We start from the raw sequence: 27,380 nt of genomic DNA, 5'->3' as shown, positions 1-27,380 counted from the left end.
CAAAACAACAGGATGGCTTCAATGAACAGGATAATGCAGGTTCAGTATTATATAATACAGTTGTGAGCTGGTAAAAGGCTTAGATACAACTGATGAATTAATCAGTTTGAGACAACTGAGAAAGAGCAAGTCATAAAACAACTATGGTTTCCTGACATTAGGCAAGTGTGATCCTGAAAGGTCCTGGGCAGAGTGTTTCCAGGAGGAATAAGCAAGTGTTCAAGTCCTCTCAGCTGGAACACTGCAAGCAATTTAGGTCACACAAAAAGCTTAGCTTGTACAAAAGGAAAATCCAACCCCGAAGAGAGATGAAGGGCCTGTTACCCTGTAATGCTGTTTGTGTAAGGACTTAGTTCAGCCTTCAGTTTGGGAGTGGGGAACCTTTTTCTTGCTAAGGATCAAACATACCTCTCCAACACACTTGGCAGACCACACATTAACATGCTCTGCTATCCAGTAATAACACGCAGGCTAATTTAATCATGGGCTGTACCCTGTAAAATGAAGTCACAGGGCATACTCAGCCAACAAAACCAAGGTTCCCCACACCTGCTTCAGCTTAGTGCTGTCAGTGCTCTAATCTGTCTTCTCTGGAGACTGGAAGTTCTGGGCTTAGGCAGGCAGGAAAATAAATGCTGTAATTTCCACCAACAAAGTCAGGATGTTCTGACACAGAACCCACACCGAAGTCAGTGGAAGTGCTACATACAAACAGCTTTCCCACTTGCAGCTTTCATATGGGATTAGTGTTAGGCAGCCTGCCCATGGCTGTACACAACTGGCAGTGGTTGTACAAGGGAAAGCAAAGGCTGGGGAAGAGGCTGCAGCTGAGATACAAGCTGTGGGAAAGTTTAAGAAACTTCATTTTCCTTGGGCCCTGCCAGCGAAATTACTCCCTTGTACTAAGAAATGACCTTTTTTCTTTTTTTTACATAGAGACTCCTTCAAATCCAATAGTAGGTAACAGCACTGTATTTATAATATAAATCAATCAAAGCTCATCACTAAACCCCATTTTCTAACCAGATTTGCTAGTCTCTGTTGTACTTAGAACACAGGACTTCATTTCACAGACCAAGCTCTCTATTGTATTCAGAAGAGAGATTATCTTTGCTACTTCGTGCTGCAAATTTCTGTGAATGACAAAGAGAAATACTAATAAATGGCATTTGCAGGAAATACTGCACCACCTCATTTTCTGACCACAGAAAGTACTGTGATACCATTGTAAAGGTTAAAGTCTTTGAAGTGTGAGGTAGCTAATCACCCAAGGAATCTGTTGCTTTTTGGTTCCAATAAATCAACAGAGTTATGCAAAGATCAGTGCTTGGGTATATTGCTTTATGAAGTGCTCCTGTTCAGTTACGTTATTTTTAGAAAGGTAAATGGGAGTTAAAACTGACCACTTTGTACCTCTCATAGCAGTAAGGCTACTTTGTATATAATTTTTACAAGACAAAAAAAAAAAAAAAAAAAAAAAAAAAGCATTCTAGGTCGCTGAGCATCATTGAACACCTTTTTTTGAGATTTTTTTTTCACATTTTGCTTCTGTACATTTTTAAATGCGACTTATTTTTTTCGATTTTCTGCTCATCTTATTAAAAAAAAAAAAAAAAAGCCCCACACTTCAGTTTAGAAAAAGCAATCTGGGAAGTAATAAAAGGCAAACAGGGAAACAAACAAAACCCTAAGAGAGTACTGAAGTCAAAGTCAATGAAGTCAAAGCATGTCTTAAGTTAACACTTAAGGTGGGAGAAGGAAGTTAACTTCATCTTAGCAACTTTTAAGTCGCCTTTTGGAGCACTTAAAAAATGCCTTTCCAGCCATGTAACATCTCTTGCAGGCAGAGGGGAAGCTTCAGTTCAACAGGGTCCAGCTCCCGCGGATATGGAAAACCCTGGATAAAACGGGAGATGAGCGCAGGGGCGACCCAGCATCCCCGTGTGCAGCCAGCCGGGCTGCGAGCCCGGGAGCCGGGCTAGCTCTGCGGAGCGGGACCCCGAGCCAGCCCAGCTGCCTCCCAGCCCCCAGCCAGGCTGTGGCCGAGCGGAGCCTCCCCCCGAGCTGCTCCCTGCGGCCGGACCGGGATCAGCGCCTCCTCCTGCCTCCCGATGGACACAGGGCGCTCACGGGCCGTTGGCAGGTAGGTTCCCACCTGCGGCAGCCTCTTGCCGGCAAGGCAGGTACAACCCGACCCTGCCAGGCTGCGTGTGGCGGCCCCGAGGCAGCGGCCGCCGCCGAGCTGCCCGCAGGCGCAGCCCTCGCCGAGCCCCGCCGTGCCTGCGGCTTTCACCCGGGACCCCGGCGGGGCAAGGCACCCCCTCCGGCACCAGCGCCCACTGCCCTGCCCTGCCCTGCCCTGCCCTGCCCAGCCCTGCCGGCTTCCGCCCCGCAGCGGGACGGCGCGGTCCCGCCCGCAGCGCGGGGGGCGGGCCCGGCCCGGCAGGTGAAGGAAGGGGCGGTCGCTGGGCTGGAGCGGGATGAGCGGCTGCCGCCAGCGGGGCTGAGCCGGGCCGAGCTGCGGCCGAGGGGAGCGCCCCGCTCCCGGCGGGAAGGGGCCGGCGTCCCGCTCCGGGCGGGGAAGGAGCAGGAGTGAGTCCCGCTCCGGGCGGGGAAGGAGCCCGCGTCCCGCTCCCCGGCGCCCCTTCCCCCCCTCGCGGCGGGCAGGGGCCCCGCGCGTGCCCGCCTCTCCCATCCCCCTTCCCGCCGCTTCAGCGCCCGGGAAACTCCTGGGGCGAGTCACCGGGAGCCTCGGGAAACGGCCCTGGCCGCCTCGCGGGAGAGCCCCGGCGCGGGGGAGAAGGGTCCGGTGGCCTCTGGGGCTCCCGCCTGGTGTTGAGGTGCTCGGGAGTGGCTTGTTGTTTTTTTTTGTTTTCCCCCCGCCACGGCTTCTGGAAGCTTCCCCGGGCTCGGTCTCCATCCCTCGGCGCGGCTGTGCCTCTCTGGGAACAGGTAATCCTCGCCCTGGCTGCGGGGAGAGTGCTGCTCTGAGGGGGCAGGGGGAGGATGATGCCTCGCGTCTCCCGCTCCCGTGCGCTGACACCTTCGCTTTGGTGCTGCCTTGGTCACCTGCAGGTGGGAGGTGGGATGGGGTCGGGCTGGCCGTGCGTGTCTGCCCGTGGGGGAAGGAAAGGCTTTGCCGGGGGAAAAGAATGTAGGTGCTTTCCTTCAGGAGAAAAAAAAAAAAAGAAAGAGCTGTGCTGCTTCCTTGTACTGAGCTGTGGCTTTCGTGTTAGGAGTGCCAGGAGTTACTTCCTAGCATGTTTCCACTGGTAGTGTAAATGTATGTTAATAAGGCAAGCCTTTTTAGAGATGAAATACAGATCACAAATGCATTTATGTCAGCATTGTCTTCAGTATTTTTATCTTCAAGCTCCTTCAGTCTTGGAAGCCCCCTCATATTTACTTGGGTCATTCTGTCCCTTCTGTGTAGGTTTGAAGTTCCGATTCACCTACAGGTATAGGTTCTGTGCAAGGACACCTAGTGCATGTTTCTTTAGTTTATCAGCTTTTATCCCACAAGTGACCAGTGCAAACTGGTAGCAACTCGAGGATACTGCTGTCCAGAATGAGTTGAGAAGGTGGACAAATGTTTCCCGTCTTAACACTGTGTGTTAAGACCTTTTTTCTTGGGTCTTGATGATGCTAGCAAAGAGCACGTCAGTAGTGGGACTGAACTGGCCTTGTACCTTGTCAAAGTTCATCGTGAGAGATGAAGTAATGTTGCTGGGCAGATGTCAAAGAGCCTCTCCTGCTGGTGTATGTACTCTGGCCCTGCAGACAGGACTGAAGTGTCCTGTGTGAAGTTAGTTGCATTAAACTGCTATGTTTCCCATTGTGAAAAGCCAATTTCTGCTTTCACTCTGCTCTTAGTGTCTTAGGGGGCTATGAAACAAATCCAGAGCTGAATAATTATACACCTCTTCTGTTTATTTTTTGTTGTAGTTGTGCAGAAAACATAGAGCCAGAGTCCCTGCAGTGTGTTTCATTGACATACTTCTTTCATGCTACGGATAAAAGTAGAATTAAATCGCTGTTTTTCTTTGCAGCATAACATGAGTTTCTTTCCCTTCCTGTTACTGTATTTTGGAGCCATCTTGCTGTTGCAAGAGAGCTGATTAATAGACACCCCTTGCCAATATTCCATTACTTAGGAGTCAGTACTGGGTCAGCTTAGTGGTGGGTTCAATGCTGCTTCCTGTTTGTCATTTTTTTGTTTTAAAATTTCCCAGCTCTCCATAAACTTCTCCACAAAGCATGAGGAACTTAATGATAAAACATTAAGGAAACAGAGAGATACAGAGACACCAGTTCTGGAAAAGATTTAAAGTTTTCAAACCATTGAGAATGGATATACCAAGATAAGTTCCTGCAGGCACCTCGGGCAGGGCTGAGTGGAAATTCCTGTGTTTGAGGCCATTCTGATCAGATGACTGTAATTCTGTAAGCTCCTGCAGGCAGGTAACCCCCCTGTATTTCTAAGACCAGACTTCCAATCTAATCTGTTTGTTAGAAAACTTAGTTAACCTACAAAAAAAGCCCCAATCAATCTAAAACAGGGGGTGTGAAAAGTCTCCTCCTTCAGTTTCTCACTTAAGTGCATGTGGAGCCATGTCCTTAAAGAAACCCAAACATGGAAGCTGACTTTGGCAAAGAATACTAAGTAGAAATGGAAATGCATTAAGCACTGTTGACTTAACTGTTTACAACGCTAGAACACAAATATGGATGACCAAAAGGCACACAAACATTTGTCATTTTACCTGTAGGAAAGTGCTTTTGACACTCAAATCCTGGTGGTTACATTGTTTGCTCTTCACCCCGTGGCCCTTAGATTGGTAGTAGATTTATTGCTATGCATTTTAATACAGTGAGATTGCAGTAATAGGTGAGTATGTGTTTTAACTTGACAACATTGACTTAGTGTTGGTATATCTCCCTGTCTGTCTGGCATGAGAAGTTAGACAATGGGTAAGTCACGCTTTCATCAGATCATCCAGCAGTTTCATAAGTTGTTTGGAATGTGCAGCCCTGCAAGTATTGTCAATTAATTGTTGCTGGCCTAAGCCCTGATCTTAAAAGTACTTGCAGATGTAAGTAACCCTATTGTTTGTAAAACTGTTAGTTTGTATTACTGTAGGATCAGGATCCTGGCTTACTACTGCCATAGGACCTTACAAGAAAGTTCATACAAGCTTGGACTCTAAGCAGAATTGATGGCTTGCTCTGTAAACAATGGTGAGGACTCAGTTACCAGGGAACTTCCAGAGTAAATTGGTTTTATTTACATTTGAAAGTATCAGTTGATACAATGACTATTGCACAATGTGTTTTTATTTTCTGATGGGGATTTCAGAGAGAGAAGTAAAAATAACAACCTCCTAGATGGCTACTCCTGTCTTGTAGCTGGCATTCTTCACATTTGCTTTTGAACCTGTACTGTAGTGGAACCAACAGTGTCTGGAAAAGGCCTGGGAGTCTAGAAATCAGAGGGACCTAAGGCAGCCTCAGAGGTAATCTGAGAGATGTCATAGATTTCTGTAAATATGATACTAAATGGAATGTGTAGTGTTTATACTGTCGCCACACATACATATGTCACTGTCTAGTCCTCTAATATTTATGGACCATTGATAACTCTTGTTAATCAACACCTCTTCTGCTCAGCCTATGCTAGAATGTCTAGACAAGTTATGCCTTTTGCAATATGTTGAGGAAAGAACTGAAGGCACTGCAGTTTTGTTCAATATAACTCCATTGGATGTCGTAGACTTTTTACTACATTGTTTATCATACTATATATTACAAGAGTATGAATCACCAGATTGCTTGCTTAAGATAGATGACTAGACTTGAGCATAAAACAGAATTCTCACAACACCATGCTTATTGATAGCAAAATTCTGTCTCCACAGTATTTCTTGAAGACCTGTTTGAAAGTTTTTCAATCTTGCCTCTTCTCTATAAACTCCTGTGTTAAATTTCTTGTTTCTTTGTGAACAAGAAAGGGGGTTGAAGAGTCCACATTTCATTTAGCACACGCAGGATTCAGAAAACTATTTTTCCTGAGGTAAGAGATTAATTTTAAACAGGTCAGTAGTCAGGGAAGAATGCAGAGACATGACTTCCTATGGAAACAAACCTCTCCCAGTGTGCCAGCTTAACTGAAATATGCCATCTCATTTCCAGTAATGACCAAATTCTTATCTCTTCCAAGGTGTTGTTATTGTGGTAGTTACACATATCTGAACATCTTTGGCAGAAAGATATTTAACGATGATGTACAGTGCCAAGAAGGAATTGCAATCATTTAGAAATCAGACTTTGACTGGACTTACATCTTCAGCTCCTACCAACTTTGTTTTTAGGAGCAGAGAAGAGACCAGCTTGCATGCCTGTTGCAAGGATTCCTGTTTTATCTTCCTGCTGCGGTCACAAGCTGGTTTAACTAGACTACTTTGAGGACACCTAATCTGTAGCTAGGGCTGTCTCTAAAGTAGTTCTGACAAAGCTTAATGGAAAATGGAGATTCTAGATCTGTCTCCTAAAACAGCTGTACAGAGCTGAGCTAGGTAGCTGGTGTGAAATAAGCAAATGATACTTGGCAGTTTACGAATAGTTGTTTGTTCTATTTTGTTGCTGGATTAATATCTGTGGCTGCCAAGAGGTAGGGAAGGCAGACATTTGCTTCCTTATGAGCTTATCTCTCCAGAAAGGCCATAGGTAAAACCTCCAAGAAGGCTAGGGAACTCCTGTTTTCATCCCCTTTTATATTTGAAAATTCTCACTGTTCAACTGGTTATGGTTAAAGCTTTCTGAATTTTTATTTTACTTATGCTAAGGTATAACATTGACAAAATGCACATTATTAATCATGTAAGATCAGGAGGAGTGCTTTTGCCCTAACGGAGCAGTAGGTATGGTTGAAACATTAGGTCAGTTTTGTCTTCCACGGAATGCATGTGTTTTTAATTCCCCCCACCCCATCACTCTTCTAGTGTTAATTTGTCAAAGGATGAACTTCCCAATTCAAGTTAGCTTCGTATCCCTAGATTTTTAAGCGGTAAATGCTTTTTTGATAGTAAAATGCAACCACTTTACTATAGCTTATAAAAACATGAGCTTTGGCTCTGTCCTTGTAGAGCATTTTGTTGGATGTGTTAGGGCATGAAGACAAGAGTTTTCAATTCTGTTCTTTATAGTATGATTGACTCTGTGTAGGCAGTGATACTGTATGTATTAGTGTGCGAGCACTTAAGGATGACTGTGATGATTCCTGATAATCCAAATGGATTTAGGTGACTACAGGGAATTACAGCACCCAAATAGCTTTCACTCTCTCATGGAACATTCAGAAAACTTAATACCGGCACATAGATTTGAGAGAACTTTACAAAAACTTTACAGTGGTCCATGTAAACAGATCAGAATTGTTGTTGCTTGATGTAGTAGATGTTGCAACTAAACTTCTGTTTACATATACAATATGATCTGACACATGCATGCACAAAGGACTTGCATGTTTCACTGTAAACCACTTAAGTTTATATTCTTGATTGTTTCAGTGTAGGGAAATATATTACAACCCCCAAACAGGGAAGTTACTGCACATGTTTAACCAAGGCTTGTATTTCATTATCCCTTCAGCTTTGCCATAAATGAGAGTAGTAGGAGAAACTTGATTTTTTGCTTTTAATCATGAACTCACCTGTAAGGGCCCTTCGACCAGGAAATCTTTCATTCCAGATGGTTTCCTCAAAATACGAAAATGGAATTTCCACTGGAACGTGTATGGGAGCATCAGCTGAGTAAGGCATCAGCCTTAAGAATTTTTTTTTTAAATCTGGTGGCCATGCTGATTAATACTAAACTTATTTATGGGCACCAAACCTGTGAAATTTTAGAATTCTATTCTGTTTGGCAGGAGCATCACACAAATATGCAAAGGTCATGAATGAAGTCCCTAAGAAGAGGGATCTGTATATATTTTAAGCAAGCATTTATTATTCACTTTCTTTCAGGGTGTCTGTACTGTATGTCTTAAGCCTTTCCTCTAATTGGAAGGATAACATGCTGTTTTAGAAACCCAGAAACTAAAATCCTTCAGCATAGTAGCCAGAGCCTGAAAAGAAGCAAGACTCAAATTTAGTCGTTGGCAACGTTCCCAGTCAACTGGAGGGTAGCAAATGAAGTACCCATGCACAAGAAAGGCCAAAAGGAGTATCCAGGGACCTACAGACCTGCCAGTTTGACCTTGGTGCCAGGGAAGGTCACAGAGCAGATCATCTTGAGTGCCATTACGCTCCATATACAGAATAACCAGGTGATCAGGTCCAGTCAGCACGGGTTTATGAAAGGAAGGTCTGCTTGATGAACCTGGTCTCTTTCTATGACGAGATGACCCAGCTGGTTGATTAGGGAAAGGCTGTGTTTTTTGTGTACCTGGACTTCTGTAGGGCCTTTGATGCTGTCTCCCACAGCATTCTGATGAAAAAACTGGCTGCTCATGGCTTGGATGGGTGTACACTCTGCTGAGTAAAACATTGGCTGGATGGCTGGGCCCAAAGAGGGGTGGTGAATGGAAGTTAAATGAAGTGGGGTTCCTCAGGGCTCAGTATTGGGACCACTTCTTTTTAACATCTTTATTAACTATCTTGATGAGGAGACAGAATGCACCCTCAGTAATTTTGCAGATGACACCAAGGTGGTGGGTAGTGTTGATCTGCCTGAGGGTAGGGAGGCTCTACAGAGAGACTTGGACAGACTAGATCAATGGGCTTAGGTCAATTGTGTGAGCTTCAACAAGGCCAAGTGCTGGGTCCTGCACTTGGGCCCTAAAAGCCCCATGCAAAGCTACAGGCTTGGAGAGGAGTGGCTAGAAAGATGTCCAGCAGAAAGGGAGCTACGTGTTCTGAATATGAGCCAGCAGTGTGTCCAGGTGGCCAAGAAGGCCAATGGCATCTTAGCTTGTATTAGAAGTAGTGTGGCAAGCAGGACCAGGGAGGTGATCATCCCTCTATACTCAGCATTGGTGAGGTCACACCTCAAATACTGTGTCTGGTTTTGGGCACCTCAGTACAAGAAGGACACGGAGGTGCTGGAGTGTGTCCAAAGAAGGGCAATGAAGCTGGTGAAGGGCCTTGAGAACAAGTCTTAGGAAGAGCAGCTTAGGGAACTGGGGCTATTTAGTCTGCAGCAAAGAAGGCTGAGGGGAGACCCCATTGCCCTCTACAACTGCCTGAAAGGACGTTGTAAAGAGGTCAGTGCTGGTCTCTTCTCACATGTAACTGGTGACAGAACCAGAGGAAATGGCCTCAAGCTGTGCCAGGGGAGGTTTGGACTAGATATTAGGAAGAACTTGTTCACTGAAAGGGTTGTCAGACACTGGAACATGCTGCCCAGGGAGGTGGTTGAACTACTATCCCTGGGTGTGTTTAAAAGTCATTTAGATGCGGTGCTTGGGGATATGGTTTAGTGCTGCACTTGCTAGAGTAGGGTTAATGGCTGGACTTGATGATCTTGAAGGTCTTTTCCAACCTAAGTGACTCTGTGATTCAGTACTACTGAAATATGATAAACAAGGATGCCTTTCCAAGGCTTTAGACACTTTTTGCAGAGTTGACGGTTCATCAGGTTATATCAGTTCTCAGAGTTTGAATTCAGTTATGAGTTTTTGTGAAGATAAAGCATAATTTTTGACCAGTAAAGGAGAATGGCTTCACAGACTAGAGCAGCTGCCTTTTGTCACTTGCGCTGAGACTCACTATGTCAAGGTGTAGTCACCCTTCAGTGTGTCCACCTTTCTTTTGTTTGTTCATCTCCTCTGCCCTCCTTCCTTCTATCCAATAACTGAGTTGCTGTCTTTTTACTGTTTTCAGCATGCCTCTTGAGAGTGGTAACAATGTGGCCTGAGTCTTCAGGTAGAGATGTTTTGTTTGTTTGTTTCCTCCTTTCTTTGACAAAATCAGCAGTGTGACAGAAAGATTGGAGGTGGATCAATCCAATTATTTGTAACTGTGCTGTGCAGCAATACCTCAGTGTGCTTGTTCCATATATGGAGCAGTACTGCAGGGATGCTAGAATTCAGGCACTGTATCAGTTTTGGTACAGTTTCAGTGAGTTTAAAAAAAGAAACCCACACTGATTGACCAGTGCTTCTAGACAGGAACTGATCATACCTTGAGCAGAGTACAAGTAGCCATACATAGACTATAAATGTTCTAAAATACCCCAGTTCTTATAATTGTGTTGTATTTTATGTTATGTTACTGTTGCTCTTCTGTATTAAGCTGACTTGTAAATTTCCAGCACCCTAGTTTAACACCGACTACCAAGTTCCAGTTAAGTGATTAGTCCCAACTTGCTGTAGAAAAGCAACCTGCATTTTTGAGTTTGGGTTATTTTCCTCATTTTTGCTTCTGGCAGTACTTGGAAAGAAAAGGTTGGGAGAGCCCAATGGCACTAGTGCACATCTGGAACTGTTGCTGCCACAGAGATCTTTGTCTAAGAGATGATGGGAAATGTGCTGCAAGACTTGTAATGAAAGGTGATTTATGCTTCATTGAGACATAACTAAAAGCAAAAGATTTCTTAGGAGTTTGAAGTGTATCCAAATAATCAAAAGGAGAAAGAACAGTAGAACGAAGTAGGAAGTTTTTGGATTCCTAGGTTTAGTACTTGTACGGTCAAAAAAAACCCCCAAACCATACTGGGTGATGGAAGTGTAGTCTGTATGTGTGGGTTTTCTCTCTTAGGACAAGAATGTGAATTTAGATTTGGCTTCAGTGACCTGATCTCCATTGTTACTGGGTGTAAATCCACTTTTCATGGTTCAAATTAGTCAATCTGGAATGGCTAGCTGAACTGCATCTCTTGGTGGTGTTCTGCTTTAACAGGTGGAAATAAGGTCAGATCTAGTTTAGCTGGCAGTCTTCCTACTTAGATGAACCATGAACCTGTGCTGTGCAATTTAATAATCAATCCTAAAACAACAGCAAGACTTAATTCTAAAAGTTTTAAAATGTAGGTGACTTTAAATAACTCCAGATGAATCTTGTATTAGCATTGAGTTTATCATTTAAAGATATGCAAGATAAAAAACAAGGACCTTTGGAGGAGGGGAATCTTACATAACTTGCCAGTTTCTACTTTTATGTTCAGCTCTCCTCCAGATCAGTAAGCTTCCTACTCACCAGGAGAGCTTTACTCTGCTGAAATGAGTTACTGAAATGTCCTTATCTTTATTTATTCACTACCTCAGGGCAGCATCTTGGATCCTGAAAAAGATTCTAGTAAACGTAATATATATGCTACTTATGTTCATTTTTCATTACTTAGTAACAAAAAAGGAAGAAGAGAGGTGGAAGTAGGTAATGTTTTGAATGCCTCAGCCTTGTCTGGTGGAATATGGCTTGTGAGACCAAAAAAAAAAAAAAAAGTGGTTTGGTCGGAAGGAAGCTTTGTTTCCCTGTTCTATTTTTAACTCCAGCCTCTGTAATGATAGACATTAATCATCATTCTGGAAATAATACTTTTTGTACATATTTGCATATTTTCCTGTCAATTAATTGATAATCTGTTGAGGTGGAGGAAAACCCCCTCACTTTGAGTTTAAAAGTCTCATGCACTATGATTGTTGGGGTTATACCCTGTTGAACTTATTCAAGTAGAAACTACTTGATTGGCAGTTTCCTTTCAATATCTGCATGTAAATCTTATTTGAGGTTAAAATCTCTTTGAAATGGTCCTTTATTTCTTGTTTTATTAGCTTTTACTAGGTTTGCCATACTTCCTAACATTCCGACATGAGTGAGGTACAATCTCTGTATTGGCATATTTGCAAAATTTGTTAAAACTCTTTGGTTTAAATGCCCACATCCTTACAAATTTCACCTCAGTCTACTTAGTTCCCTGTAATTTCAGCAGAAGTTGCTTATGTGCGCCTACGTGCTGAGGTTGGCTGTCAAACCAGAATGTAGCCAATTTTGAGAGTTACATCCTGCAACCAAGCAGCAGAGGCTTAAATTACTGGTCTCTAATCTTGTATCCTACTAAAAAGAGTAAATCATTATCCTGATGTTGCTTAATTCTATTACAACATGTCACGTAATTGTTTAGTTTCTCCTAGACCAAGCTGGAACTTGTTACACACTCTGAAGAGACTAAGTTGCATCTATTAAAATTGCAAGACAGTTATTTCCTCAAGTGAGAGCAACTTTTACCTTGGAGCACTGTGATATGATCTTATTGCAGAAATGGCAGAGGCTTTTACTGAACGTTGTTCTTTTATTACATGCACTCCTAAACCTTTTACACAAATTTAGTAATCACACTGTTTTGACCGAGGTTATGTACTGAAGACAGCTTCTATTATTCTAATAAAACTGTATGCTTTAGATACATAGGCTTGTGTAACAACTCATCAACCTTTTTTGTTGTTTCCTATTCTTTTCTGTATTCCTACAAGGGTTAGCATTTTTCCTACCTTATATCCTGATAATGAATTAGAGACATTTAACACAAAGAAAGCTAGACTATGAGCCTACGTTTCGTATGAGATGAAAGGCTTATAGTTAGCTAACTCAAAACAGATGTGATCTGTAAACTTGGCTAATCAAAATTAGGCTCTTGGAGCTATGCTCCTCCAAACAAGCGACCTGACTTGCACAGCTGCTGAGCATCTGCAGATATTAATTGCCTTTAATCAGTCAGGCTTAAATGTTCAAGCTTTCCACTGTAATTTTGCAGTCACTTATTCAGACTCCACTGTCATGCCAGGTAGGGGTGTTTCCAAAGCACAGCATGCTAAGTTTTGAATACATTGTGGGAGGAAATACTTTTTCTGTTGTCAAAGTGGACACAACACCTGTAGGACCACAAGACTATCAATCCTGTGCAGTCTCTATGGTTTGGTATTTGGGAAAGTACTTATCTTTGATCTTTAACAGGAGACTTGCCTTAGACCTGTAAATAAGTGATTACACTCAGCAGATCACTAAGTAGAAAGGTTTTTCTGAAAAGACAAAATACCCGGTGCAGCAGAAGCAGCAGCAGCAAATGCATCTTGCTATATGATTGGTAGTTTTCTTCCTCCTAAAGAGCTGAAGGTAGAAAACTACCTTGGAGAATACTAATGGGATTGTATAATCAGAATTATGATTCTGGATTTAAGATAACTCAGATAATAGGATGATGCATAGTCTGGCCCAAATTTATTCTAGTCCCACCAACAATAAGCTTGTGTGGGTACTCTTACATGGGAGTAAATTAAGTATGGCAGACTGCTGGGATTATGTTAGCTAAATACTTGGTGTGTGGCAGGGGAGTGGGGGAGGGAGAGAAATTTGGAAGGGAAAGAGGAATATTCTAAATGAATGTTTCATGTTTAAACTAGGAGAACAGAGTTAGATAACCTAACTATTCTTCAGCCGCTTGGAGGAAATTATTGCATTTGTGGGAAGCTATTATGGAAAGAACTTGCAGTGAAATTAGTTTTTCCCCTCTGAACTCAAAAGCCTCAGTGAGTCATTCCCTGTCCCCCACCAGCCCCTATTTCTGCCCATGGGCACATAGCACAGCTGTTGTGAAGATGGTTGCAGTTCAGAAAGCCTCTGGTCTGGGTGTCTGAAGAGGCAAATTGAAGCGTTATCAGAGGAATGTGTGAATTTGCTCAATCTCACATCTTCTGCTTTGAGCTGCAGATAACCTTTCTAATAATGATGGGAGCAATGCTGATAAAATGGAATACCAAATTTCCAAATGTACACACTACTAGATGATATCAAAGTGATTAAGTCTGGAAACTCTCATATTGGCACTATGCCTGCTGTGTCTCTGCTGCCAGGCTGTTTCTTCACAGCTGCATGGCATCCCTACTTATGCTGTGGAGAGCAGTTGTGTTTCTCCTTCTCTCTGCTATCTGGCATCTCTCTGCTTAGCAGAGCAGGCCAGTGCTGTGAGTTATTGGTCCTAAAGAAAGGAGAGGACTGCAGGGGGTGGAGGGATATCTTAGTGGAACAGAGGGGTGTCACAGTGCTGTTGATGCCATCTGCATTCTTGCACTGTGGAATTCAGGTCCCCAGCAAAATGGGGTTGGCAGGTGGCAAGGGATTAGTGACAAATCTGTTAATTACTGAAGATATACTAACATCTGATCTACTAGACTGCAATGATATTATGTTAATAAATTAATTGGTAGTAGGAAACTCACTACTGGGCTGTTGAACTGGGAGCTAGGTCTCTTCCATGGTTGGAGATCTTACTCTAAGGAATGTGGCACTTGGTTGATATTCTTTGTTGTTTGAGAGTCAAGCAGAAGGTATTTGCAGCAGTGTCTTTGCTAGAAAATGTGGCAAGTGGAAGTATTTTTGCTTAAGACTCTTTGGCAACTTTATGCAATTCCTTTGTGTCTTGAAGTGTTCTGTTCCTGTTCCCATTTCAGAAAACCAAGCAAAGTTTTTTACTGTTATTACAATTATAAATGACTTATCTGGACTTTAAGGATAGACAAGCCTTATTATGTCTTGTGAGCAATTTGACTTAATTCTTTTTAAAAGTGGGTCAACCTAAGATTATTGAATGTTAATGTTTTTACAAGTTTTTTTTTTTGTTTTTGTTTTTTTTTTTTTTTTTTTGGTGGAGAGAATCCACACGAGATCTTTGGAAAAGGAACAACTACTTCTCTGATATCTTCATCTTTATTCTTACTTAGATGCAAATAAAAATGAATGTATTTGTTAGTACAGTTAAAAAAATTTGGCACCATGTTGTAGCTGGAGTAATCTAACCATTATGTTATGGTTCTTCGAAGAAAAAAAAGATAGCCATAAGTTAAATACTAGCATTGTTAATCAAAACTGTAGTATTAGGCTACTTTCTGTTAAAGGTGGTTATTTCCAAATAATAGATTTTATTCATACATATCTGCATGTTATGCTACGTATATAATGTTTGTATACATGCACAAATGTAGATGCAATATGGCCTTAATAACCGGAGGTAGAAAGAGTCTTCAGTTTTACCTGAAACAGACTGTTTCCCAGGATGTGCCTTTAATAACCATAATGATGCTTTTGTTTCTCTGGTATGAGAAGACCTTTGTTGAATAATCAAACTGCTTCTTATATTTTCCTTTTTTTTTTTTTTTTTAAATAAAAAATCCTGCTTAATCTATCACTGTATCTCCATTTGTTTATCATATAAGTTATATTTGCTTTGGTGATTATATCAAAATCTTTGCTAACCTGTGATGAGGCTAAATTTAGAAATATTTTATAAAATTCTGTAGGCAATTTTTTCAAGTATGTAATGAGATAATCTTTGTTTGAATTATTAGAACTGTTAGGTTTTGATCTGCTGGAGATGTATGTGACAGAAATTGCCAATTAACTCCGTTACAAGCTGGGAAATGTATTTAATTAAAGTAGTGGCTTACTAGTGAAGATTAAATTACTAGAACACATGAAAGATTGATGTTTTCTAAGGCAAAGGAGAGTTTTTGGACAGAGTCTAATACTAACACTTTCTAGCCACCTCTAGAGCTGAGATTTCTTTTCATAGCTGTGTAGATATAAGCATATGTTTGTAATGCATGTCTACACTTTGAGATAGTTAATAAGTGCAGTTTTTTAGAGGATGTTAAGTTTATCAGTCTGGTTTCAAATGCTTTATAGAATGTCACAAATACTAGTAAATATTTTAAAAGGGTGCAGAAACAGCACTTTCTTCCTTAAAGTTCTGCTTCTGTAGACCTTTTATTTTGTGGTGCCAGTAACACAAACAACTCAATGCATCTATGATATGTATGATCTGTCATTTGGCTTGGGTCTGGGTGAACTGTTGTTGTATTTGCTATACAAAGATGTCAGGTTTGATTACTTAGGTTGAAGCAGGACTAATCCTATTGACCCAAATTCCTGAATTTCCTTTGTGCAAGTGAAATCCAGCTTCAACTCCTCATTGTATACAAAGAGTGAATCGTATTTAGAATGCCTTAAGAATATCTGGTGTGTATAGCAGGAAGATAATCTGTAGATATTATAAAATCTTCTGCTGGAAGTGTTACATGCTCCATTTGTAAGAGTAAACTTGAGTTTTATGGAGTACCAAAACCTGGAAGTGCAAGAATGCTTTATGGACTTTGTGGAGATAATGGCTGTTAGTTCGTAGGTAGTGCAGAAAGCCTAAGCTTTTGCAGGCCATAAAGAAGAGTGCTTTTATATCATAACCAATTTGTGTCTGTAAGAAGTCTGGCTGCACTCTTTTGAAAGAGCTTTTCAAATGAACCTTTTAAGAAAGAAACGGTGCACAAAGGCAATGTATTCCTTGTAGCTCATCTTGCTAAGATGATTAGTAGGGTTGCTGGAGTTTATAACATACACCATTTCTTTAAGAACTGTATAGATACAAATTATATTTATATTTATTTATAGTGTATGTAATAAATAAAAATTAGTTTTGGAGGTGAAAAGTCAGTGAGGCAAGGAGTCAGCCAACTGTTCTTCGGACCAGCTTTGATGTGAGTATAAGAATGGAAAGAATAGACAATGCTATTAAATGTTTAAGAAAGGATTTGGACAGAAGCAAGTTCTCTTTGGTAGGACAGGTTAATGTGATGCCTACAAGCATCTTCAAATGAAAAGGAAGTAGGTGAGGGGAAAGGAAAAAGAACTAACTGGACTTTAAAGTGCAAGGGGAAAATGCCAGACTTCTGCTAGATTCAAACCTTGTCTGGAATAAGTCCTTAAGACTTAATTAAAAAAAAAAAAAAAAGGTGGGAAGGAAATGGAAATATCTTTTAAAGTGAATGTTCCAGTTTATGAGCTTTTTTTTATTCACTTGCTTGGACAATAGAAATAGCTATAGGGAGTCAGATCTGAGGAGTGCTTGATGGAAGAATGTCAGAAGTGGGTAAAGAACTAGAATATCCTTCCAATCTGAGAATTTGCAGCTCAGGTGCTTACTGGTGTCATTTTGAAGTGCCAGAGACTGAGATCTTGGAATCTGAGATGGATTTCTGTATTTACAGTTTCTCAATCACTGTGCATGAAGCCAGATGCAGTACAGCTTTTTGCTTGTTTGTTTTGGTTTGTTTTTTTCTTCCTGTATTTGGTTTACCTGGCAAAGTTTTGGTAGTGAGGGGGCTATGGGTCTGGCTTCTGTGGGAAGCTGCTACAAGCTTCCCTCTGTGTCTGACAGAACTGATGCCAGGTGGCTCCAAGACAGACCTGCTGCTGGCCAAGGTCAAGCCCATCAGTGATGGTGGCAGCACCTCTGGGATAACATAGTTAAGAAAGGAAAAAAAATGCTGCAACAACACCAACAGCAATTGCAGCCAGAAGACAGGAGTGAAAGTATGTGATAGAAGGAACCCTGCAGACACCAGTATCAATGAAGGAGGAGGAGGTGCTCCAGGCACCAGAGCATATTTCCCTGCAGCCTGTGATGAAGACCGTGGTGAGCCAGGCTGTTCCCTTGCAGCTGTGACGGTTAATGGTGGAGCAGATATCCACCTACAGCCTGTGAAGGATCCCACACTGCAAAAGGTAGATGCCCAAAGGAGGCTGTGACTCCATGGGAAGTTTGTGCTGGAGCAGGCTCCTGGCAGGACTTGTGGCCCCATGGAGAGAGGAGCTCACACTGGAGCAGGTTTGCTGACAGGACTTGTGACCCTGTGGAGGATCCATGCTGGAGCAACCTGCTCTTGAAGGACTGTGCCCTGTGGAAGGGGCACAGGCTGGAGCAGTTAGTGAAGAACTGTAGCTCATGGAAGGACTGATGTTGGCAAAGTTTATGGAGGACTGTCCCCTGTGGGAGGGACTCCATGCTTGAGCAGAGGAAGAGTGTGACAAGGTCTTCCCCTGAGGAGGCAGGAGTGGCAGAGACATGTGATGACCTGACTGCAACCTCCATTCCTCATCTCCCTGTGCTACTGAGGGAAAGAGGTAGAGAAAATCAGGAGTGAAGTTGAGCCTGGGAAGAAGGGATGGGTGGGGGGAAGGTGTTTTAAGATTTAGTTTTTGTTTTCTCATCACAGAACTGCCAGAGTTGGAAGGGACCTCTAGAGATCCTCTAGTCCAACCCCCCACTAAAGCAGGATCCCCTAGAGCACATTACTCAGGGCTGCATCCAGGTGGGTCTTGAATATCTCCAGAGAAGGGGACTCCACAACCTCCTTGGGCAGCCTGTCCCAGGGCTCTGTCACCATCACTGTAAAGAAGTTTTTCCTCATATTTAAATGGAACTTCCCATGTTGCAGCTTGTGCCCCTTCCCCCTCGTCCTGTCACTGGGAACTGCTGAAGAGAGTCTGGCTCCATCCACCCTGCACCCACTCTTTAGATACTTGTAAGCATTAATAAGGTCTCCTCTCCTACTCTGATTGTAAATAAAATTTTCCCAAATCAAGTCTGTTTTGCCTGTGACAGTAACTGGTGAGTGATCTCTCCCTGTCCTTATCCTGTCCCATGAGCTTTTTTATATTTTCTCTTTGCTGTCCAGCTGAGAAGGGGAATGAGAGGGTGGCTTTGGTGGGCACCTGATGTCCAGCCAGGGTGAAACCACCACACTTCTCTGAAATATTAATGGTCACCCTCACAAGGGTTTTGATTTACACGTGCAGTGCCACTGATCCATTCCTCTTATCTTTAGTTTTCTGAAGCCTTTTTCCCAGTGTGAATGAGTTAACCCTTCAAAAGACTTTTATACATGTATACATCTTGGCTACTAAGACAGGTCAGAAAAGGAGCTGATTTGAGAAGAATCAAGTGACATCAAGGTTAGATGCAAAGTAAGAATCTAAACTCTGCATTTTAGTGTCTTGCCTTTCACATATCTTACTGTCAGGAGTTTGTTACTTTTGTAATACAATGTGTGTTTTTTGTAACTATTGTGAAACCCTTTTGTAAACTTTGTCACTGAGCCAGTAAAATATTTGACAATGCAAACTGTGATGTTGTGCATGTTTGATGAAGTCTTGCATATGAATGTCTTCTGTACTTGAAAACAGACCTGTGTGAACTCACTTTTGAGTGCAACTGTCTAGCTTTGGAGGCATAGGTCAATGTCAGGCTAATCTTTGCATTTGGAGTTAATTTAAACTAGATTTAAGGGGCAATATTTCCCCCCCCTTTTGGTCGTACTTCTGAAGCAATAAGTTATTTCCATTAAAGAAATGTTAATATAAAATGATATTGTACGAGTTCTTTTGTCAAAGAAGCCCATTGTATGTGATTGTACATTTTTAGGGTTAAGTGATAGGAAATTATTTTTTCCTCTCCTGTCCTCCAAATTAAAATTGTTTACTGCTTTCTTTCTGGCACGACCTTGTAGTGTACATTTGTTTTAATTTGGAAAGTCTTGACCTAAAATCCCAGCTGTGTGCAATGTGGTGGTTACAATTAATTTCAGCTTTTGTAGAAAGTAAGCATAAGTTTGCAGGGATTCTTCTTTGAAGTGCATGTTAAAGGAGAGAGACTAGTAGTTGTCTAAGTGATGAAATTTACAGGAGCCTTAAATCCTGGTTATTGTAATCCATGCTCCTACCTGTTTTGCATGGTGAGAGGTGGGAGTGGCAAAATGCTTACGCCTTACAACATCCTTTAGAGGAAGTCCCTGTCATGATTTAAAAGGGAACAGTCACTGGAATCAGAAGAAAGAAACCTTGTTTCTGGTACACCTACTTGCCTGTGTGAGGTTTTGAGCATAAGCTGTTGGAGGAGTGGACTGTCCATTAGCAGTACAGCCCAGTTGGACCTTCTAATTCTATTAATTACACTTGCATGGTTATTAGCTTATTTTGAGATTCTGGTTCCTAGTCAGAATTTCCAAGTATGAGAAGTGCAAACTCTTGAGATGCTTCACTGCATCATTGCTTAGAAACCAGCATAATCTACTGTGTTGTATAGCAGTAGAGTGAGTCTTCATGCTTACACTTTGTCTTTAAATTGTATCATGTAGTCTCTTTACAAGCAAATTAAAAATTGGAAATGTGTTTCTTGTTTTGTTTGCCCAGGGTCTGACGGAAGTTGAGCTTCCCCTTTGGAGCTGGCTGCAGCCATTTGCCTGCAGAGGTTTATTTCCTTAAATATAAGGTTACTGCATTCTGCCAGAAGAGGGACACAAGCTTGAAGGGCTCAGGGACCAAATGCTCCCTCTAAACCAGGGCTTGCTGAATTTCTTCAGTATTCATTTAGCATCTTGTTAGTGGGGTCAGTGATAGAGTTTAGAAATTTACTCCTTGTGGTTTTTTGCTAATAGACATTCAAAAGGAATTTCCCCATAAGCTGTATGTGTTTTTGTTGCATTTAGTATCCTACTGCAGGAATGTTTTAAAATTGTTTATATCCTCTAATTTTTTTTTTTCTTTGACTTGTAGATACACTCACATGAAATACTCTCTTTAACTAGCAATAGTAGTTTTGGACCTAAGTTTTGTTAGTCTTGTACAAGCACAGTATACAGTGAATTGATGGATGTTGTATGTCATGCCAAAAGGCTTTAGGATCAGAAATGGCAGAAATGATGAACACGAATGTTAGGCCTCTAACGTGGGTTTTTCACCTTTCTTCTTTTTTTCCCTTGGACTCTTGATGACTGACTTAAGTAAAAGTCTAAGAAAACAGAAAAAACAATCCTAACAACAGGTTTAGCTTTTTTATGACAAGAAGTCTGCTACTTAAATGTACCTATCAGGTATGCTCTATAATCAGTGATGGATATTTCACTCCCTCTTGTAAATTTCTAAAAGCCTTTTTTTAGGTGTTGCTTTTACTAAAGTTCAGTGGTCTGCCAGCTTAAATGCTTACAGGTATTTTGACATGTAAGCAGAAATTATTTTGTAGTCTAATAGCGCTTTCTAAATTGTTAATTATCAGTACATTAATGATTGAATTGTATGCAGTTCATCAAAAAGTAGCACAGCAGTAAGATTGTTTCAACTGTAATATCTTAGAATTGAAAGCTTCTGCCAAGGAAATAAATAATTCGTGGAAACTCCCACTTATAAGTGTCTATGTGTATTTGGGGAAACTCCCTTTGCAACTGTCTGCAGCACAGCTGTCTGCAGGAATAGGATTTTGGCAATCACAGAATCATAGGATATCTGAAGTTGGAAGGGACCCATAAGGATCATCAAGTCCAGCTCTCTGCTTCTCACAAGACTTCCGAAAACTAAGCCATATGACTAAAGAGCATCATTTAGATACTCCTTGAACTCTGACAGACTTGGTGCTGTGACCACTTCCCTACTTCCCTGGGGAGTCTGTTCAGTGACTGGCCACCCTTCCCATGGTGAAGAACCTCTTGCCAATGTCCAATCTGAACTTCCCTGTTAGTACTAATGCTCAGTTACATGATTTTTAAACTGTGGTTTAGCTTAAATTATTCTACAAGCATTGATGAAAGATAACAGTTAATAATAGCTACATTTACAGTCTTTAGCTTTTTTACAATGACCTTGTATATAGGTAAGAAAATTAACAAAGAACCTGCCCATCTGGTTTAAATAGTAAATGAAAATGGAAGTCTTGCCTTGGTAATATGTCTGTGAATTTATTTTGAGGAAACATAAGGAGCAAAAATGTTTAAGAACTTGCCTTCTATTTTAAGTTTTACTGGTATCAGCTGTTAACTGGTATGATCTGACTGGTATAGACTTGACACCCAGTTAACTCACTGGGTGAATGCTTCTCTACAGATTTGAAGGGCCTTTTGCTTCAGTAGAAATCCCTTAAATTTGAAAAGCTACTCCTAATAAAATTGCCAACATATAAAGTTATGCTAGGATAGCGGTACTGATTTTAATTCAACCCTTATTTACATCAGGATGAAGTCTTAGGTTATTTTTCAAGACTAGCTTATGTAAGAGAATCTGTTTAATGATACTGTTCTTCTGTTGAGAGTTAGCAAAAGGTTCTTCTCTTCCAGCTGCACGGCCTAATTTGTTATTTACAAAGTGTGTGTATACTGCAAATACTTTGTGGCTGTACTTGGGTCTTCAGATGTTTGAGCAATATATGACACTAACTAGCAAAAAAGTCAGTATGTCATCCTCTAGGACTTGTGCCAAGTGTTTTGGTGAAACAACCAGGGAAAGTTACAGCTGATGTGCTCTTTCTCTGAAGTTTGACTTATTTTTTGAAGACCAGTGCTGGCTGGCATTTTTGAAGTTCTGAGCAAACAGTATGTCCATAGATGTTCAGGGCAGTGGGGTATACATAGAAACTTTGAAGCTCTTTGACCTGAAATGCTTCTCAGTTTTAGATTGAATATATGTTACCAGGGCTTCAGCTAATTTTTAAAATATATAAGTAAATATATTATTAAGTCTCTTTCAGCTCTTTCTGAGTAAGCTGAAAGAAGAAATGATAGTTGAAGTTTAAAGAATGGGAATTCCTTTGGCATTGAAAGAGGATTTTTGGAAGTTTCAGGCCTCATTTCTCTCTTTTGTGGCTGATTTTTTTTTTTTTTTTTTTTTTTAATATTCTGTAGGTCACCCAGCAGAGCTGATTCTGGTGCATGGTTACATTTTCACAGGACTGGCTTACCTAGCAGATGAAGGATTCAGGTGAGTAATTTACACTTGCTCTGTTACAATCTGCTGTTGTGGAGTATACAGTGGACAGACATATCCTCTCTCAGCATAGTGGATGTGCTTCCACTGTGGTCTAGAAACATGGGACTAAGCTAGTTTAGTAGAGTTAATAAAGTAATAAAACTCAAAATAATCTACTCCTGATTCAAGCTCATTAAAGCCCATAAAACTTAAACAGAAGGTGTCTTATTTAATGCCTCACTATACTGTAGGCTTTTATGGAAATACATAATGTATTAACTCCTATGTTATTCTGAGTGGAACTTGACTGCTCAGCTGACTGCTTGCTGTAGCTGAAGGAAAGTTGTTTTTTTTTAATTTAACTTTTTTTTTTTGCTACTTAGTTAATTTTTCTGTCTGGCCAGTTGCTGTGCTCTTCTTGCGCTGCTTTTATTTACAGTCCATTCTTGTGGTTTCCTGTAAATTGGTCTGGAAGAGGAAGCTCTCTTGCTGCTGAGACAACTCAACTCCTCAGCTAGACTAGAGAACTTATACTTGCAAGGACAGTGTAGTGCTAGATGTATAGCTCATTGCTCTTCCTTTCCATTAGCTAAAGATAAATAGGACTGTTTTTGTCTGAGAGCAAGAGCTGGTCCTGACAGTGGCAGAGGTGATAGGCCAACTTCTTCAGACAGTGGCCCTGTTGGAGTTAAATCCAAATGTTGGTTTCTGATGTTTTGTTTCTTTTTATTAAGGCTATCTGAGTAAAATCTCATAATGTTAAAGAAATTAAGTGAAATTCTCCTTAAGCTAGCTTGGTGCAAGGCTTCTTCTTACCACTGATTTTGTGGGACAAATGAAGGTTAGTGGTTTGAAAATCATATACCAGAGTTCTTTGCAAAACTGAATTTTGTGAAGAATGATTAATATTTCACTTCCTTGACAGACTTGTTAATCAAATCCATAAGGGTTTCACGTCTCTTCAGATTCTTTATTTCCAATTTTTAAACACAACCCTTCTGATTAATGTTCAATTTAGAAAGTTAAGCTGAATTTTCATTCTTCCAAAACTGTGAGGCATCTAGATTGTTGTTTCTCAACGGAACACCAGCTTGTGTGTGTGCGCTTTTGAAATGGCTTCTGTTCTGGCTCTTTGACCATCTTTACAGTGTTGGAAATCAACAGAAAACTCAAAAGGGGATCTAGGAACTTAAAATGAAAAATACTGTATTTCTGAGTACTTAAGTGAAGACTGGGAGATGACAGTATCAGAAAAGCTGGAGTGGAAAAGTAGTGCTTCAGGAACATGTGTTGGATAAACAAGATGTAATTAAAATGTGACTGTTGAGGCCAAAGGGTGTGATACTGTAGTTGTGGAGTTTAGAAGGGAAAAGATTTTGGTAGTTTCAAACCAGAAAAGGAGAAGAGGAACTGATTTTAATTTTTTTCCAGTGTTACATATACTGAAATTACGTCATTTTGATCGTGGCTTTTTTTGCTGAGGTAGAGATAAAGGTTGCAAGGATGGTAAGGCAGACTTAGAGGAGTATGCTTAGATAGAAGAGAAGTGGGGGAGGAAAGATTGCTTAAAGCATTGTGTCTTAATGCTTAAAGTCTAAATTGGTAGCTGATACTGTAGCAGATAAGTGAATTTAATTCACAAACTGCTGAGCTGTAGTCCTTTTTACGTCTTACCCATGATCTATTAATTAAACCATTGAGACAACTGGGTATTGATTCCTATTCCATTCTTATTAAATAGGGATTTTGTGTTGCTATGCTGATTCTTTTAGCAGCAACAGGTGGGTGATGTATGGTTTGCTTCCATTTCATGTACTGCCTGGCTATGAAAGGAGTGCAAATGGGTGCCCCATAGTGAAGACTGAGAATTGCATTCCTAGCTGATACAGCCATAGCCAGTATCTGAAATGGTTTTCTTCTGTGCCTGGACTGTCGGGTAGCTTACAAAAATAAAAGATGCTATGTAGAAACTTCTTCCTTCTGTTTTGGAGTACAGATTCATGTCCATTTCCCCAAAAATGTGTGAAGTAAGCTTTACTTGCCGTGTTAATGTGTAGGTTTTGTCCATCATTCTGAAACTTGCTAGGTTTTTTTTGTCTTACTTGAACTTTTTAGCCTGGGGTGTTGCTTAATTCCAGACAAAGTCAGTGAAACACTTGAATCCTTTTAAGAGCTCTGTATGAAAGTAAGTGTAAAACCATGGCATTTATTCATCATCAGTTGGTAATACGTGTCCTGTAGAATTGTTGTCCTTGCTTTGTGAACCTCTTGAATTGATATTTTTTTTTTTCTTTTGTGATTAGCAGAGCATCAAACCTACAGGCAAGATTTCATCTAGAGCATGTATATGCTGTGTCGTCTTTCAAAATGGCTATTTTTAATTTCTTGGGTTGAAGAGGGAAGGACAAGCTCTAGCTACAGGACAGAAAGAAAAAAAAAAAAAGAAGAAAAAAATTAAATACTTATCATAGCTCTGTGGTTGCAGGGCCAGTACCTAAAGCACAAGCTCTTCAGGAGCACAGGCAGCATTTCTGAGCTGTGCCTCTGCTGGTTGAGAGAGCTTGAGTATGCTGTAAGAAAAGGAATACCTTCTTCCCAAGGGAAAGGAGTTGATTGAAAGGTGAGTCGGAAGCAAGTGAGCACTGGAAAATCCCCTTTGCTTTCTGGCTTGTCATCTGGCAGAGGTTTGAGGTATGCAGGGTTTGATTTATAACCTCTCTGGGAAGTCAGGAAATCTGACAAAGATAGTGCTGCCCACTAGCACTGGGGGAAACAGAAAGTAGAAGAGGAAACAAGTCATAGCTTAGGCGTGACTTTTGGCCACAGCGCGGTGCAGATGCACAAGCAGTTGGGGCAGGGTTTCTTTTCCTTTTGTGTGGAGTGCACAGCAGCTACTGCAGTCACTTTCAAGCTTACAAGACACAAAACGGGGAGAAGTGCAGAGATGTTCTTGCCATGCCTGAGAGGGGCCATACGTTATTGATGGCTTTGTCATCACAAAGGAAAAAATCCCTCTGTGAAACTGTCAGCAGAAAAGCTATGTGTCGAGCAGGCGTGGTGACCAGGTTGGTGCATGTTTGTGGCTTCTATTTCTGTCATCTTTTCTCTTTTAGATAGAGAGCAGACTAAAACTAAGAGTAGAATTTTGTATCTGAGGTAAAATACTTTTAACTCATGCAGGGAGTTCAAGGGTAAAGAATTGAAGGGGGAACAGATGAGATGAGTGTTTGAAAATGTTTGTCAGAAAAGAAAAGCAAGTTAAACTGAAAACTTAAAACAATGTTTTTCTGTCGGGCTTAGTTCCCTGTTCCCTTTGTCCTGTAAGATTTATTTGACCTCACAGTGTTTGTACTGTGCTGTTAATCCTTTTGAGAGACTATTGTGAAAGGGGCTGTTAGAACTACTAAGAAATGGAATGTGTAACCAAAAAAGTAGGAGAGATACGGAAGAGTATTTCAGAAATACTGGAGAACGTTTAATAAATGGAAAAGAAACCTGAAATTTTTTCAGAAAGCAGCTTTAACAACAGATGGTAGGTGTTTAGATATTTGGAGAACTAGCCTTTGTTCAGAATTGCTGAGAGCACATCGGGGAAGCTTCTATTTTACAGTTTTGCTGTATGTAATGCTGCCCTATTTTTGCTTAAGCCTGTTGTAATGACTGAAACTTCAGTCTTCCTTTGGATTATATGAGGAATGCAGTCATTTCTGTAAGTTATATGTTACAAATGTAATGTTATATGTGAGTTATATATTCAGAAGGAAACTAGCACGTCACTTTGCTACACTATTCTTTCAAAATAGAACGTAAAGACTAGATGTTATGAGATGTTACAGAGTTTAAAAAATGCTCGGATAAATTGGCATAGAGATACTTGCTACAAATTCAGATCAGATTTAATTTTTGTACTGCAACTTTGGAGGCTATTTTTTATTTGTTTTCAGCGTGACCATACTGGGCTTCAGAACAGACCATAAATATTATTCTATCAAGTGACAATTTTTGATACAACTTTTGGCAGCAGTAGTGTCAGAGAATGGGAGTAATGTGTTTTTACACTCATATACTGCAAGATCTGGAGATGATCACATCAGCCATGTGTTCTGCTGAAGTTAAGCAAGAACTGAGGATTCATGGCTCTTCCAGGATGCAATCCTTAGTTGAATCAGCTTGTAGTTGCTTTAATTGGGTGAATACCAATAGCTCTTAAGGCCAAAAGGGGCATGTGTTCTTTTGTAATGTAATCCAGATTTTTAATGTGGCAGAATTTCATTTTTATTCATGAAGTAAAACCATACTGTAGATTCTAAGACAAGAAAAAAATCTCTAAGAGCATCCCTTTTTCCTTCTTCTCACCCCTACAATAAAGATCCTGCAGTTACATTGTTTTGACAGCTTTCTCCCAGCAGCTTGATGCAAGATAGCATCTAATGTCATTCCAGGATTGCTTTGTACTCTCGAGAAGAAAATCTGCTTGGGACTAGATTCAGAGTACTTACATGGATTCTAGAAGTCTAACTCAAACATCTCAATTCAGAATACCGAAGTCCTCCCTATGTATCTGCAATCTGTCTGCAAATGAAAATGCTCCAGAAGCTTACAGATGTGATGGGGAGTGCTATAAGACACAGTGAGATCCAGAAAATAGACCTGTCAGCCTCTAAATCTGTTGAAAAGCCTGGTATATTAGCTGGGCTCTTTAGCTCATATAATGTGTACTTGGCTGTGTGGAGTTCAATCATGTCTGCTTTTATTCACTCAGCTGGGATGGGGAAGTTCTGAGGTTTGGTTTCTACTCTCAAGACTGCTTTATAGTGAGTAGTCAGAAGT

The 27,380-nt window shown here is 40.9% G+C and overlaps 1 protein-coding gene across 6 annotated transcripts in view; it reads left to right on the top strand.

Annotated features, from left to right (window-relative positions):
* The window catches only part of SH3BP2 (SH3 domain binding protein 2), a 90,081-nt gene that overhangs the window by 46,142 nt on the left and 16,559 nt on the right, over positions 1 to 27,380 (top strand). For 2 of the 6 annotated variants that reach the window (XM_051617598.1, XM_051617600.1), the window contains 2 exons: positions 1,844 to 2,143; positions 22,487 to 22,562. Coding sequence is in view for 2 of the 6 variants with exons in the window: in XM_051617597.1 (XP_051473557.1) it covers positions 25,506 to 25,615 (110 nt within the window). In the remaining 4 variants the exon portion in view is untranslated. Of the gene's footprint in view, positions 1 to 1,843; positions 2,144 to 2,469; positions 2,953 to 22,486; positions 22,563 to 25,035; positions 25,171 to 25,233; positions 25,616 to 27,380 lie in introns of those variants that run through there. The other 4 variants (XM_051617601.1, XM_051617599.1, XM_051617596.1 and 1 more) reach the window with 4 other exon arrangements.

The sequence above is a fragment of the Apus apus genome, chromosome 4 (assembly GCF_020740795.1).
Source record: "Apus apus isolate bApuApu2 chromosome 4, bApuApu2.pri.cur, whole genome shotgun sequence".
In the NCBI taxonomy this organism is placed as follows: domain Eukaryota; kingdom Metazoa; phylum Chordata; class Aves; order Apodiformes; family Apodidae; genus Apus; species Apus apus.
This window is presented reverse-complemented; position numbering and strand designations above follow the sequence as displayed.